The sequence below is a fragment of the Chlorocebus sabaeus genome, chromosome 1, assembly GCF_047675955.1.
Source record: "Chlorocebus sabaeus isolate Y175 chromosome 1, mChlSab1.0.hap1, whole genome shotgun sequence".
Classification (NCBI taxonomy): domain Eukaryota; kingdom Metazoa; phylum Chordata; class Mammalia; order Primates; family Cercopithecidae; genus Chlorocebus; species Chlorocebus sabaeus.
The window spans coordinates 117794410-117809291 of record NC_132904.1 but is presented as its reverse complement, the minus strand read 5'-3'; the positions used below and the strand labels follow the sequence as shown (position 1 = coordinate 117809291).

The 14882-nt window shown below is 44.3% G+C and overlaps 1 protein-coding gene across 1 annotated transcript in view; it reads right to left on the bottom strand.

Moving 5' to 3' along the window:
* SORL1 (sortilin related receptor 1) overlaps positions 1 to 14882 on the bottom strand; it is a 178198-nt gene that overhangs the window by 21949 nt on the left and 141367 nt on the right. Inside the window, exons 32-38 of the mRNA XM_038005081.2 lie at positions 14178 to 14327; positions 6288 to 6419; positions 5494 to 5620; positions 5164 to 5333; positions 3781 to 3893; positions 3447 to 3551; positions 2569 to 2641 (exon numbers count right to left, since the gene is read on the bottom strand). Of these exons, the coding sequence (XP_037861009.2) occupies positions 2569 to 2641; positions 3447 to 3551; positions 3781 to 3893; positions 5164 to 5333; positions 5494 to 5620; positions 6288 to 6419; positions 14178 to 14327 (870 nt within the window). The remainder of the gene's footprint in view (positions 1 to 2568; positions 2642 to 3446; positions 3552 to 3780; positions 3894 to 5163; positions 5334 to 5493; positions 5621 to 6287; positions 6420 to 14177; positions 14328 to 14882) is intronic.

The window sequence follows — 14882 nt, the reverse complement described above, 5'->3', positions numbered from 1 at the left end:
AACGAAGTCCCACCAATCTCAAGTCCTTTCGGAAGGCTGACAATGGGGTAAATCATAAATGGTAGATGTGCGTGTAGCAAAATGGAAAGAATGTGGCCTCTGGAGTCTGGCAAACTCGAGTGAGAAGGACAGATACGAATTCCTGTTCTGGTAGCTGTGTAACCTGGGCAAGTTACTTATCTTCCTGGAGCCTAGAGATGTTATCCGCATTTCACAGAGCTGGGAAGGTTAACTAAAATAATGTATGGATGGTGCCTAGCACTCAACTGATCCTCTCTTTCTCTTCCTTTCCACTATAACCTTACATATGGCCAATTAAACAACTAGAAACCAACGGGCGCTCTCAAAAAGACTGGAGCTCAAGCTGAGAGTTGATGGGGCAAGAAGTGGCCAAGGAAAAGACCCCCTCACTTCAACCAGTGAGCGCCATGCTCGTCCTCTGGAAGGTCTTCCCACCAGAAGGCTGACAGTGCTCGGCCCAGCATGATTTAAAAGAGCTCAACGGATCAATATTATCAGAAAATATTATTTAAACAACAACTTGCATATTAGACTCTCCGCACATATGCCCCTTCTATAGACTGGGCAAGAGAGACTCAAAGGAGCAGATAAGATTTGGTGGCAAAAGAGATGTGTCAAAGTCTGAAGAGGTCTGTCCAGATGATCAATCACGTAATAAAACTCGACTTCGGGAAAATTCAATAACTGGAAGAAGAAAGGATATTGGAAGCTTCAGGCGGCCAACACAGAACAAAACACTGTGGATGCTGCATATGGTAAAGCTGACTTGAATTATAATCATGGCAGCCACAGACAAGTCACAATCCACTCCAAACCCCAGTTTCCTCAGCTACACAATGAGGATAAGGATACTTATCTCATAGGATTCGTAAGGATTAATAAGAGACCAATTCATGAGCAACAATAGCACGGTGCTAGTGTATAAGAAGTGCTCAGGGAACGGTGGCTTTTCTCATTGTCATTACTAATCCACGACGTTCACCAATTAACCTGGCATGTCTGGCTGATGCATCTGCTGTCTTTGTCCTTCATCTTAAAATATTATTATGATACCAGGTCACAGATATTTTACAACAAACACTTTCTGGATGTGGCACACAGCTGCCTTCTGTATAAATCCTAGCCCAAATATATGCAAGGAGCTGAGATTCATCAAAATTACAGAAAGGAAGTTAAAGAGAAGCAACCACCTACTGAGATTTTCAAATGCGGTTGTGACTTGTGCCTTTGGAATTCAAGGTACATGTTTTTGGTTGATCTTCCAACATCCTTTCTTCTTGGTACGTGTGGTCAGTGTTTTGAAACAGACTTTGTAGAGAGAAGTCATAAAACAATACAAACTCTAGGAGAGTGTGGATTCAGCAGGCTTTCTCGAATACCTGCAAGCATTCAGCTCCGAAGACCATCTGGTGGCACTATGTTTGACCGCCTTGGGCCCTGATCTCAAAGGCTCCAGATTTTAGAGGGGACCAGATAGCGACTCTCCATGACCCAGACCCTATTCCTCACAGGCTTAGGTTAAAGTAAAATCTTCCAGTCCTGTTGCATGTCACAGTGTCCACCCGGTTTTAATACCTGGAAATCCAGAAATGCAAGTCCCCAGTGCCAAGGCGAAGGTCCGGAAAACCACTCTGGAAAATGAGTTGTAGTCCATCCCCCAAAGTATGCCAGAACCCTTCATTTAACTGGTTTGACTCACTCATTCATCAATCATTTCCTTAGTCTCTACTAGATGCCCGTGATAGAGTAGAGAAAAACAGACCAGATCTCTGCCCTCATGAGGCACTCGTGCAAGATGCTGAGCCCGCCACCCTCGGCAAGCAGGGCGGTCCAGTAGGCCGCATGTGTCTCAGCCCAGAGAGAAGCGTGGAGCACAGTGGTTAAGAGCACAGGCTTTGGAGTCAGGCAGATCAGGTTCCAGTGCCAGCTCTGTCACTTACTGATTGTGTGTCCTGGGGCAAGTGACATAACCTCATTCCAGTTCCTTATATTTTTTTGTAGTTGTTCTGACCATTCAATTAGATGAGCTGATGTACGCAAAGCAGTGAACACTCTAGAGTGTCCTGCCCTTGGCAAGCCATCAGTTATTACTAATATCAGCTCTAGTACAAGATAAAAAACCACCTACACACAGTTTGCCAGTGCCACTGGGAGAATAACAAGACTCAGCATGGTGCTTTCTTTAAAACACCATACACGAACATGCACAAAATCATCTTTGGCTTTGACGAGAAGGAAGGACTCCTTCTATTTTAGATATTGTGACTACTCACAAAGGGCTGGGCACGATGGCCTTTGGAAATCCCTTTGTATGGCTGCATTAGAAGAAATGCTCAGTTCTAGGAGGAAAAACACACTCAGTCACCCCAAAAAGACTTTATATCTAAAGCACTACAGAGACACCCAGAAATGTGCATGTGTTGGGGAGAAGGAATTTGTGTGACGTTTTTCTAACCTACGCTTCTCCATTTTCCAGTCATACTGAAAGTCATTTGAAAGGGTTTCTATAATATTTTCTCTAAATCTGCAAAGGCTGGGATCATTTACCTTTTCCTTTTATGGTGGTAATGCATTTAGAATCGCTCCAGTTTCCTATTCCACGACTAGTCACCGCAGCCACCTTTTCAAATCAGAGGGGGAATTAGTATGACATAAAGGCAATGCACCACACAGCAAGAATACTGAATGAGTTAAAGGGCTGAGATTTTGGCAGTGAGGGTGGAAAAATTTTATACAGAGTGATCCAGAATATTCAGAGGCGCCAGCATCTGAAATAAAACGGCAAAATACCCGAGGGAAGGAGCTTGGGTAAAGAGCATTATGACAGTCCTGAGATCAGGAAATGTCTATTGATCGACAAATATCAAGGTTCTTCTAAAGGGCAGGTGTATGGGGAGGGGGTTCATAAATAGACACATATATAAAAAGGGTGCTGACAAAATGATCAGTGTGAGAGTCATGAATGTGTACACTTAATGGTCTTAGCAAACATGCTTTACACAAAATCTATCTCTTTCTGCTAAAAAATACTAAAAATATATTTCATAAGAACCTCACAAAATCAGTGTCGAAAGACTACTTATCATAGCTCTGCACCATCCTGCAGCTAAAGATAAGCAGAGAAGAGCTGAGTGCAAAAGTACCGGAGCTGGAAAGCTAGCAGAATTTCGGAGTTAAAAGCAGGGAAGCTGCATTCCCATAAACGCCCCGTTATTGACAGAAACTCTGACGTCAAGCTCTCTGTGGCGTCCATTTAAGAGACTGGAAGAAACTCTGAGCTCCCCCGTCCCAGGACAAGAAGTTGGGTATTTTGCAGATGAGTAATACACATCTCATAAAGGTGAGTAGAGAGTTCTCACAAAATAGCAGCAATTTCGCTCAGTTCTAAGACTGCGTGGATGGCTGGAATGGACGGCGACACTCACTCTGACGGTGTATAGAGTGTTGACCAGTAAGTTCTTGATTTCTGTAAAGTTACTAGCAGCCCTCTGGGAGGCCCACATCTTGGAACCACTCCTGCTGTACTCTACCTAAAATGAGAAGAAAAAAAAAATGTGAGGAAAGGGAACCAACGGTCCAGGGCATCCTAATACCTTGCAAGGAGGTGGGAGGAGAGAAAAGAAGGTGAGAAGCAGAATGTTCTGACAGATGGGTCATCACCTACAAAGCTATACCAAATCAACCCCTACTCATACAGAACACCCAGAAATCTCCTAGCCCCCGCAACACACATACGGCCAACTCCTGGAAGATACTTACAATGTACTCACGGATGAGGCCATGGGTGTGGATGGGAGGAGCCCAGTGGCCTACAACCACACCTTCTGCTTCCCTGGGGAGTGACAGCTGGAGATTTCGAGGGGCATCTGGCACTAGAAAAAGAGTCAACTCAAGGTTAAAACCCATCTGCCTAGTGGCCAACCAGAGGAATTTTCCCAGGCTTAGAACAAGGACAAGAAAGACTCCACAGCCGGCACTGAGACTATCCACTAGAAAGGCTGCTAGCTTGGTCTTCGCACTGACAAGACACTGTTCCTCTTCTTCCAAAAAGCAAGGTGTGCAGTCCACACATGACATCATGGCTTAGTTGAGTGTGTGGTAAATTTGTGGCTCATAAGGCCTGCAGGATAGAATCACTTGGGCAGGCTGAGTCACCACTGACCCTATGAATTCAATGCTCAGATCTTAATTGTCAATGACAGTACCTGCTGCCTCTGCTTCTTGTACAACAAAAACAGAGTACTGTGGGCATGACTACCAAAAAATAAGACTAATTTTGTAACATCACAGAATTTCTATATCCAAATGAATGTGATCATCTTCAAAGCAGGCTCCTTAATGAGTTTAGTGCTAGCATATTCAAGATACTTTAGGCAATGGAAAAAGATGACATTCAAGCAGACAGTTGCTCATGTCAACTACTTTGAAGTAGGGAGGAGGTGAGGAACTCTCTTAGACACATACATTTGGTAAATTTCTTAAAAACTTAGCCACAAAGCCAGGCGCAGTGGCTAACATCTGTAATCCCAACATTTTGGGAGGCTGAAGCAGGTTGATGACTTGAGCTCAGTAGTTCAAGACCAGCCTGGGTAACATGGCAAAACCCCATCTCTACAAAAATATAAAAAGTTAGCTGAGCATGGTGGCACACACCTATAGTCTATGCGAGAGGCTGAGGCGGGAGAAGCACCTGTGCCTGGGGAGACTGAGGTGGTGAGCAGTGATTGCGCCTCCACTACACTCCAGTCTGGGTGCCAGAGTGAGAACTTGTCTCCAAAAAGACAAAAAAAAACTTAGCCACACAATTGCTGATATGCCCCATATTTTAATGACGATGACCTCCCAAGTACCAAGTACTGGAAATATCTAGAGAAGGAAGGTAGAGGTAGAAACTAGACAAAAAATGCAAGAGGACAATGGTGGAGAGAATCTTCAATTAACTTAAGGTACAAGAACAGTCTCTGACGCAGGAAGGAAAAGAGATGTTTGACAGCTCTCGCAAGACTATAAAGCTTAGCCACAATACTTCTGTACATATGAGGCACACGTGTGTTCCCACATTCCTGAGAACACTCGGAAAGACGCTCACAAAACCCCACCTGAGGTCTCACACACACCATAAAAATTAACTGAAACACTTACATCCCTCCGGGGTCCTCAGGGTCACAAAGTCATTGGTGTTGTGTGCCTTGCTGAGACACTGAACTTGTACTTTAACCTGATACGTGGTATCTGGTTTCAAGACTTTTAATACAGTATTTGTCTTATTGCTGTGGGTCTCCAGAGTCTTCCATATGCTCTCTCCAACCACCCTGGCCCAAAAAAATAAAGATATCGTCACACGGGAGCAGCATGGGGGGCTGAGATGTCTGACTCAGTTAAGAACATGGTGCACGCCACTAGAGAGCTTTCAGAGCATCCTGGGACAATGAAGACATCATTTTCATCTCCCGTGGCAAAGACGGGACCCACCTGTAGTAGACGTTATATACACAAGAAGCAGAGGGCATTTTTTTGGGCCGCATCCAGGTCAAAGTCACATCCCCAGAGAAGTCAGCTGTCCACTGAAGATTCTGTACTTTGTACACAGTCAACTCATCTAGAGAGATAAAGGAGAAAAAGTCAAAAGAAGTTACATCTCGGCCGGGCGTGGTGGCTCACGCCTGTAATCCTAGCACTTTGGGAGGCTGAGGCGAGCAGATTGCCTGAGCTCAGGAGTTCAAGACCAGCCTGGGCAACATGGCTAAACCCCATCTCTACTAAAAATACAACAACAACAACAACAACAACAAAATGTTACATCTTACAAATCCTTAGATTTCAGAGGACTCCTGCTTTTAAACAGAACTACTGCGATCTAGATTATCAGGAGATCATAATCAATATCTGAAAAGAAATCTCAGAAAATGTAGTTGAAACCTCCCTATACAATCCCTCCTAGGGTCTCCTGAGATAAGAACGGAGTTAATTCCACCAGCAGATTGAGACTGTGAGAGTCATGATGTATGGACATGAGGTGGGAAGTCCATTAAAAAAAAAAAATCCAAGACCAGCTTTTCACTAACAGGGAGGAGACAGCTGCACGTTATATCAGACTCTGGCCAAGGCTCACCTCACTTGGGGCTCCAAAATTAGGCACAAATCTGTTTCATCCTCAGATTGAGGAACAGTTCAAAAGGGTCCTAGCTCGAGATCTACATGGGAGGGGCCCTGGGGTAAGCGAGCCTCCCAGCCCAGCCCAGCCCAGCCCACGGGCCGGCACTCACCACTGCAGGCCTTCTCGTCGCTCTCGTCTGAGCAGTCCAGGAAGCCGTCGCAGCGCTCCGAGAGCACAATGCAGGCCTCCCCATCCTCGCACTGGAACTCCCTGCTCATGCAAGTCAAGGTGCTGCGTGTGGCTGAAACACAGAGAGGCTTCTTAAACCCACGGGGAGGGGCCGTATGGTACTAAAGGCTGGGCGCAGGTTTATTCGGGTTTAGGCAAAGTACTAATAGGTTTCTGCTTCAAAACACACCTCTGGAATGACCAGTGGTGGAATCTATACCGGCACTAAGGTGCCATCTCCTCTAACATTAACAACTGGAATCTGCATTCAGGAAGAGGGAGCCCTTTGGAGTCAAACAAACTAGAGTTTAAACCCTAGATCTGCGTGAGTTTGAGCAAACCACTTAACATCACCCAAGTTCAGTTCCCCTATAAAAAATGGAAGTACCAATTCCATCGCTGTCGTGTCTACAAGGATCTAACGGGATCACACACCTGGAATAGTGCCTGGCTCCTGGCCAGCATCAACAAACTGTAGCTATTACTCTACAGTACTATTATTCTGCTACTATTATTAGTTTGCAATCTAGAAAGAGGAGCTGATTTCTGGTTTGAGTAATAGAAATAATAATGAGATGAATCCCAACAATATTAAGAGGCATGCATACTTTATGTAGTATTTTAAGTTGTTTGGCTTTTCAAAGTACTTTCACGGAAAATGAAACAATGCAAATAATGAGCATCGGTAAGTTAAGGGTTACTCAATTGTACAGCTAGGCTATTGATCAAAATGTGATGTGCTCTCCAGTTCTGAAAGTAGATTTAAACTGCATGGGAGGCTCTAAAAAGAAAGCAATCACCATAAAATTGCAAATCCTCCTGAAAAGAGAAAAGGTGAGAACGGTTATAGACAGCAAATCTGCTATGCAGGCTGTGTACCTGGGTGGTACAAATCTGCTATGTACCTGGGTGAGCCCAGGAACAGTAATTTGAGGCCTTCCTTATACAGATGCACACCTGCTTGCCCAGTCCTGGACAAGGAAGGGCTACATCACAAATCCAATGCCATCAGTGATGAGGGTCTAAAATCAATCTTGCTCCTCCAAGTCAAACAGGTCCACATCCTAGTCCCTGGAACCTGTAATATGTTACCTTATGTAACAAAGCAACTTTGTAGGTGTGATTAGATTAAGGACCTGGAAGTAGGAGAGTTCAGCCTGGATTATCCAGGTAGGTTCTGTCTAATGACCTGGGTCCTTAAAAGCAGAGACCCTTTTCTGGTTGTGGTGAGAGAAAGAGAGAAAACAGAAGAAAGGTGAGAGACATGCAACATCACTGGCTTTGAAAATGGGGAAATTACAACAGACAAAAGGAGGCCGAACATGAGTGGCTCCATTCTGCTCCCCGCACCCTGCCCCGTGCCCGTGGTGACATCTTGTAGGTTAACGGCCTCTGCTTATCTTGGCACAGCACGTAGGCCAAGCTAACTATGGAAGGAATTTTGTTTATAGTTTAATTTTAAAGCAACGATGATAATAGTCCCTTCCTGAAACTAACCCCTGAGGAAATAAGGAGTGTGTTCACACAAGTAACAAGGTTATGTTAAAGGTGATATGAGCATTGTGACCTGAGCAAGGAAGCTTCATCTGCCCCACCTCAGACCCAGGCATGTGACCATGGGTCACCTCTTGACCTCGACCCCCTCCCTCTTCCCCTTTCTGCTAACATAAACAACCACACTTTGAGACGTAGGTAGAGAAACTGGATAACGTTCCCATGAGAGCAACAAGGATGCTCAAGAGGAAAGGATAAAGGATCCAGGGATATTTTCCTAGAGATGAAAAGATACAAGGATAGGGGAGGTGGTGAGAAGACGTGCAGACTCTAACAAGTGTTCTCCGCTGAGGAGTTTTCATGAGAAAGAAGAATTAGGACTTCTTTGCACGAGTCTCCAGGATGGAGGTACAGACTTCAGTTCACTACTTATTAAAAAACAATTCTGATACAGAAACTGTCAACAGGAGAAGGGAACTATCAAAACCACTTATAAGGCTTTTCACAAACTATAATCCCCCAATCTCCAGGAAGATCACTGCATTTCAGAATTCTATTATATACTGAGATGTATGGTGGGGGGAAGCTCATAACAAACAAACGTGTATTCAAGAATTAAAGAAAGGTTTGAGAACCACTACTGTAATAGTCTCAGAAGCCCAAGATGGAATTCATCCATCCAGTGAACATTCATGGAGGTCCTACCATGACTCAGGCACTGCTCCAGATGTTAAGAGTATGGGGATATGTGGAACAGATGAAGGACTTGCCCTCATGGAGCTTATCTTCTATTGAGAGAGACTGCAAACAAGTAAATTAATCTGATCAGGTTATGCCATTTTTTATAGGATTGCCAGGGAGCGACTCTGTTCAGAGGGGATTATTTTGAAAAATACCAAAACCCTCATCACAGAAGTATTCCACTGGGGAACAATGTGGTAAAATACAATCAAACAACAGCTAAGCAGTAGAGCTGAGGACGTTGGAGGTTTCTTTATAAAGTCTGTCTCAAAATTTTAAGAGCAAAAAAAGCATGGGCTTTGGACTCTGGAAATAAGCTGGGTGCGGTAGTGTGCACCTGTAATCCCAGCTACTTGGGGAGGCTGGATTGCTTGAGTCCAGGAGTCTGAGACCAGCCTGGGAACATAACCAGACCTTGTTTCTTAAAAAAAAAAAAAAAAAAAAAAAAAAAAAAATAGAATCTGGGAATAATGTTGTCATTGATCTCTGAAAATTCTTAAACTGATAATGAAACAGATGATTAATAAGCACTTAGAACAGAACTTAGTAGCCTTCAGCAGACAGCTTCTCTAAAAAGAATCACACCACACTCATCTCATTTCATTTTTAGATAAGGTTATCAAATTATTGTTGGAAAAAAACTGTGGATATAACACATCTTGATTTTAAGACCCTTAACTAGGCAACATCCCCGTGAATAAGCCAGATTGGAAACAGGCTGAAAAACGATTTCAAGAATGCCAATTAATGAATTAGTATCACCCAGGAGGGAGGTCCCATTTCTTTTCTCTTTCTTAATTATCTCCAATGTTCATCTTATTATGTGGTTGCTTATTCGGCTCAGACGTTCCCACTGTTATTTTGGTGAGTGTGGGGCCAACCTGTCCCCATTGGTTTAACACTCTAGGAGTCCACTTTGTTCATTCTTTTAATGTAAGGGTAGAATTGTACACTAATCCCTATTCAGTTCATCTGTGTTGGTTTTGGTGTATTCTTCCCTGATGAGAACTTTCAACACGCCTTTCAACCTAAATAAATAACCCAGTCTGGTACTGGCTAGGTGATGCTCTTGGAACCGTAATTCTCCTATCTCAACAAAGGAGATAATACCAAAATCACAGTTATTTTGAGAATTAAGTGGAATGAATACCTGATTTGCCTGAGAATAATGAATAGCACGTTAAAACCCACCACCAACGTTTAGCTTCCCTTTGTAAATCCTGAGTGTTTTGCCAGAAAATAAGCTATCTGGGCAACTTTGTATTATTTGCAAGTATGACAGGCATTGCCTTCCAAGTTTTCATCTGGTCATTAAAGAAGATAGGACCACTTTAAAAAGCATCAGAAAATATTACCACAGTGAATAGAAAAGCAGAAGCAACCTGAAAAAGACCACTTATGATAAAGCAAAGCGAAAAACGAAACAGCCAAAATGCAAGAAAGCAAACAGGCATAACAACGAAAGAAGTATATAAGGTGATAGAATGAGAAACAAGAATCTTCTAAGGCTTATCGAAGGCTGCCGCATCCTGCTAAACACACAACTTAAAAAAAAAAAAAAAGTACACAGCAGGAAAATTAATTATATTGAAGACAAACTCTATCAGTGAATCCAAACACTTAATTGTGTGAACTTGCATTAACTTTGAAAGCAAATGACAAAGCTCAACCTTATAATTGATAGACATGACAAAGAAATGAGACAGAGATGTAATATGTAAATGTTAACCAAGGAGATTAAAATATCTCTTACCATCTGAATTTATTTGGTTTATTTTTTAATTTATGTGACAGAGTTTCATTCTTGTTGCCCAGGCTGGAGTGCAGTGGCCCAATCTCAGCTCACTGCAACTTCTGCCTCCTGGGTTCAAGCAATTCTCCTACCTCAGCCTCCCAAATAGCTAGGATTACAGCATGTGCCGCCATGCCCAGCTAATTTTGCATTTTTAGTAGAGATGGGGTTTCTCCATATTGGTCAGGCTGGTCTCAAACTCCCCACCTCAGGTGATCCACCTGCCTCGGCCTCCCAAAGTGCTGGGATTACAGGCGGGAGCCACTGCGCCTGGCCTATTTGGTTTATTTTAATACATTTACGTATTTATGTCTATGGATTTATATGCAAGTATCAAGAGATATCAAATTATCTTAATCTTTTTGGTTCTTGGGTTCCAGATAACAAGGGGCATGTTCTGGACAGAGAGAAATCCATCCCCAAAATGGATCTGAAACTGCTCAATTCCTGAGTTCCAATAGGAATAGTTTAGTAATGAAAGATTCCTTATGATTCTCCTAAACTAAAATAAACAAATAAATAAATAAATGAAACAAAAAGATCCATCCCCAAAATGGACCTGAAACTGCTCAATTCCTGAGTTCCAACAGGAATAGTTTAGTAATGAAAGATTCCTTACGATTTTCCTAAACTAAAATAAACAAATAAATAAATAAACGAAACAAAAAGAAATCACCCTACCTTAGAAATTGAAGAATTAGAAAGACTCAAAGGCTATTTCTTGAAAAAAAGAACCCTAGGTAGCAACTTATCCAATTCCTTGACTTTTAGTCAAAGAAAAGACCCTTCAGGCAGCTGAAACAAAAGCAAAAGTGGGCCGGGCACGGTGGCTCACGCCTGTAATCCCAGCACTTTGGGAGGCCGAGGCGGGCGGATCACAAGGTCAGGAGATCGAGACCATGGTGAAACCCCGTCTCTACTAAAAAATAGAAAAAAATTAGCCGGGCGCAGTGGCGGGCGCCTGTAGTCCCAGCTACTCGGGAGGCTGAGGTAGGAGAATGGCGTGAACCTGGGAGGCGGAGCTTGCAGTGAGCCGAGATTGCGCCACTGCACTCCAGCCTGGGCGACACAGCGAGACTCCGTCTCAAAAAAAAAAAAAAAAAAAGCAAAAGTGACATTCCCGGGGATGAAAGGCGCAGGAACGATGGGGGTCCTGGGACCCCTGCCGAAAAACCAAGTGTTAAGAGACAAACCTATGCATGCTGGAAATAAATTAGTTTCATATTTCAAGTTAAGGACTTGGCCAAGATGATTTTTTCTCTCAACTCAGAGTACATCAAGGCCTAGAATGAAATTCGTCTCCAAAAGTCCATCACTGTAGAGATCATCATAAGGAACAACAAACGTGTGAAAATTGGCAAAGGCTCATTCCAACGGGCAAGTGAAGGACACGTGCACCGACAATTAATGCAGTAAAATGAAAAGGAAGACAACAAGGCCCCAGTTTCTGACCTTCCCTTTTCACTTTCTACCAGGATGACTTGCACTACCTCAGATGCTAACGTCAATCAACGAACCCACCATCGTGCCTAGCCCCACCCAAGGAAAGCTGTGACTCCTCATCCTCAGCATCCCCTGCATAGCTGGTGGCATCAGCTTTCACTGTCATCCTGGGGGAAACCCTCATTCTTCCTTTTTCCTAATCACCACAACCAAAAAAACCTCACTGGATGCTGTTAATAGTACCTCCAATATACTAAGAGGTCACTCTCCCTTTTTCACCTTCACAGTCCCATCAAATTAGCCTCCTCATGGACACCCGGCTTCCAATCTCACCTCAGCCTTCTTCTAACCCATTCCCCGCGTGATGAAGTCCAAGTGATCTAAGATATAACTACCCCATCTCCGAAATCTTCAATGGCTCCCTAGGACCAGCAAAATAAACCCGAAGCACAGGGGTCGCCCTATCCACCTCATGCCTACCTCTCCGCACTCACCTTTATCCCACTCACAACCACTCTACAGGTCTGTTTTCCTATGCCTCTGAGCCTTGAAATATACATGCTGTCCCCTGTGTCTAGAATGCCCATCATCTGCCACCTTGTCCCACCGTTGTCCAGGCACCATCAATAGGGCTGCCTCTCCTGGCCTGTCCCCACCTCTCCAGGAAGCTGGCCCACCTGCGAACTATGCCAGTTCCTTGGATAACTTCTGCTACTGCCTACACCACACTGTAGGAGAGCTGCTGACTTGATGTCCCTCCCACTAGAATCTGTATTGCCAGTCACCGGGCATGGTGGCTTAGGCCTGTAATCCCAGCACTTTGGGAGGCCTAGGTGGACAGATCACTTGAGGTCAGGAGTTCAAGACCAGCCTGGCCAACATGGCAAAACGCTGTCTGTACTGAAAATACAAAAATTAGCCAGGCATGGTGGTGCATGCCTGTAATCCCAGCTACTCAGGAGGCTGAGGCAAGAGAATCACTTCAGCTCGAAAGGCGGAAGCTGCAGTGAGCTGAGATCCCAGGCTTGGGTTCCCGAGCATTTCCTCCGTCATTGCTCTTGATTCAGTGGTCTGAGGTGAGATCACCAAATTCACATTTCTTATAAGCACTTCCACATGATCCTGCTAAGTCCCATAAATTTTGTAAATACTGAATTAGAGGAATTAAGAGATGACTAACCCCCACCTCAGATTCTATTCCATCTCTAAATGGTAAGATTCGGTAGGGTTCCAAGTGAGGCTTAGTTTTTCATTGGTTGAGGAAGTCATTATTTGAAGATTTAAAAAAAAATGGGACCAGAACAGGGATCAAAGTGGAGGAACTGAGGCATTTGCTGCTTAGGGTTAGGGCTTGGCGGCAGGGAGGCTCTCAGCAGAGAGTGAGAGGAGCTTCCTCTACATTCACCAGGGCAGGGATCAGGCAAGCATGGACGAAGCCCTATCCTGGTAAGGAAGGGAGTGTGACTGGCTAGGACATCTGCTGTCTGCAGCCAGCAGGAGACTGGATGGAGGGGAGGCCTGCAAAGCTGGGATCCCAGAGCCAGAGCAGCACCCAACCATCAGGGAGGCAGGCTGGTGAGAGGCTGCATAAGCACCGTTCCAACCATGCCCTCCCTAGTCCACTACAGTAGGACAGACCAGCCAGTGGTGGCATTAGCATGCAGCCAGGGACTGAAAAGTGCTGACTGGTCACATGAGGATAACGCTTGCAGAAGCCAGTGTCTCCCTCCATCACTCACTCCAAAGATCCTCCCTGGGTACGTCAGAGGACCGAACACCAGGACCCACTGTGTTTGAAAACTACCAACTCGAAACCTGTAGAGAATGCATGCATCACTTCACACTGGGTTCAGATGGCCTTGCAATTATTCCCCATGTGGCTTAGCACACTATCTCACCAACCATAATTACCCTAAAGGCTAAAAGTGGATTTTCTCAATGGGGTGCTAGAGGCAAACCCTCTAACAACACAGCCTCTATGCCCAGTAAGTGCTCACTAAATACTTCCAGAATGAATGCACATACAGAAGAGTTGTGGCTTTCCCCACGGGTGTTTTTAAAGAGTTAAATATGCTTATGAAACTTATCTAAAATATTTATTTTAGTCATTCAGGAAGTATTTTTATTGGACACGCTCCTGGTATTTAAAACACAGTCAACTTATTAAAAAGAAAGTGACTAATACAATGGAATGGGTGCAAGTGGCAAAGCTCTTGTGGAGAATGTAGTAAGAGCATGGTTACGCAAAAGTACACAGACTCACACACAGGCGTGTGCTGATCCAGAAATGAAGCAGAAGCACCAGAACTGCGCTGTCTGCAGAAATGTACCCAGGGGGTGAAGGGCTTTCTGACTACTCACGGCAATTGGCCTCGTCCCGGCCATCCTGGCAATCTCGGTGGCCGTCACAGCGCTTCCAGTTGGGAATACACTTCTTTGGTTGGTGGCATTCGAATTCAAATCGGTCGCATCGCCCAAGTTGGGTGGGAGTGGAGGCAGCAGTGACATTTGCTAAAATAAAAGATTTTTAAAGTTCACTTTTTAGTATTGAGGCAGCTGGCCAATAACAGCAACCAATCAATATGCTAGGAGATTACGGTGCTTTAGAAATTACAGTGGGAACCTGAAGACAAATGCAAGTTCCAGATAGAGAACTCAGTAGATACAGACATCTAATGTTGCTTCCTCACAGGATCCCACTAAAGCCACAGCCAAGAGATTATTTTCAAAGACCTAAATCCATGAGGACATGGATAATGAGATTTGGGAGCTGGAAAGAAGACAGACAGCGGTATGTGACTAAAGAGGCCAGCGAAGGCTGCATCCTACCCCAAGCCATCACAGGAGAAAGCTCAGAACCGATCAGATCAACAACACACAGTCCTCCAAAAGCTCAGAAACTGGTTATCTCCCAACCAGAAGTGAAGAAGAAGGAATTAAAATAAAGGAACTGACTGAATGATGTTTAAGACGCAGCTACATTCCCTGTATCTCCTCCTACCAGTCCCACCAGACAACCGATCCATACGTCACCCCAATAGAAGAATGGAGGGTTGTTGTTTGGAG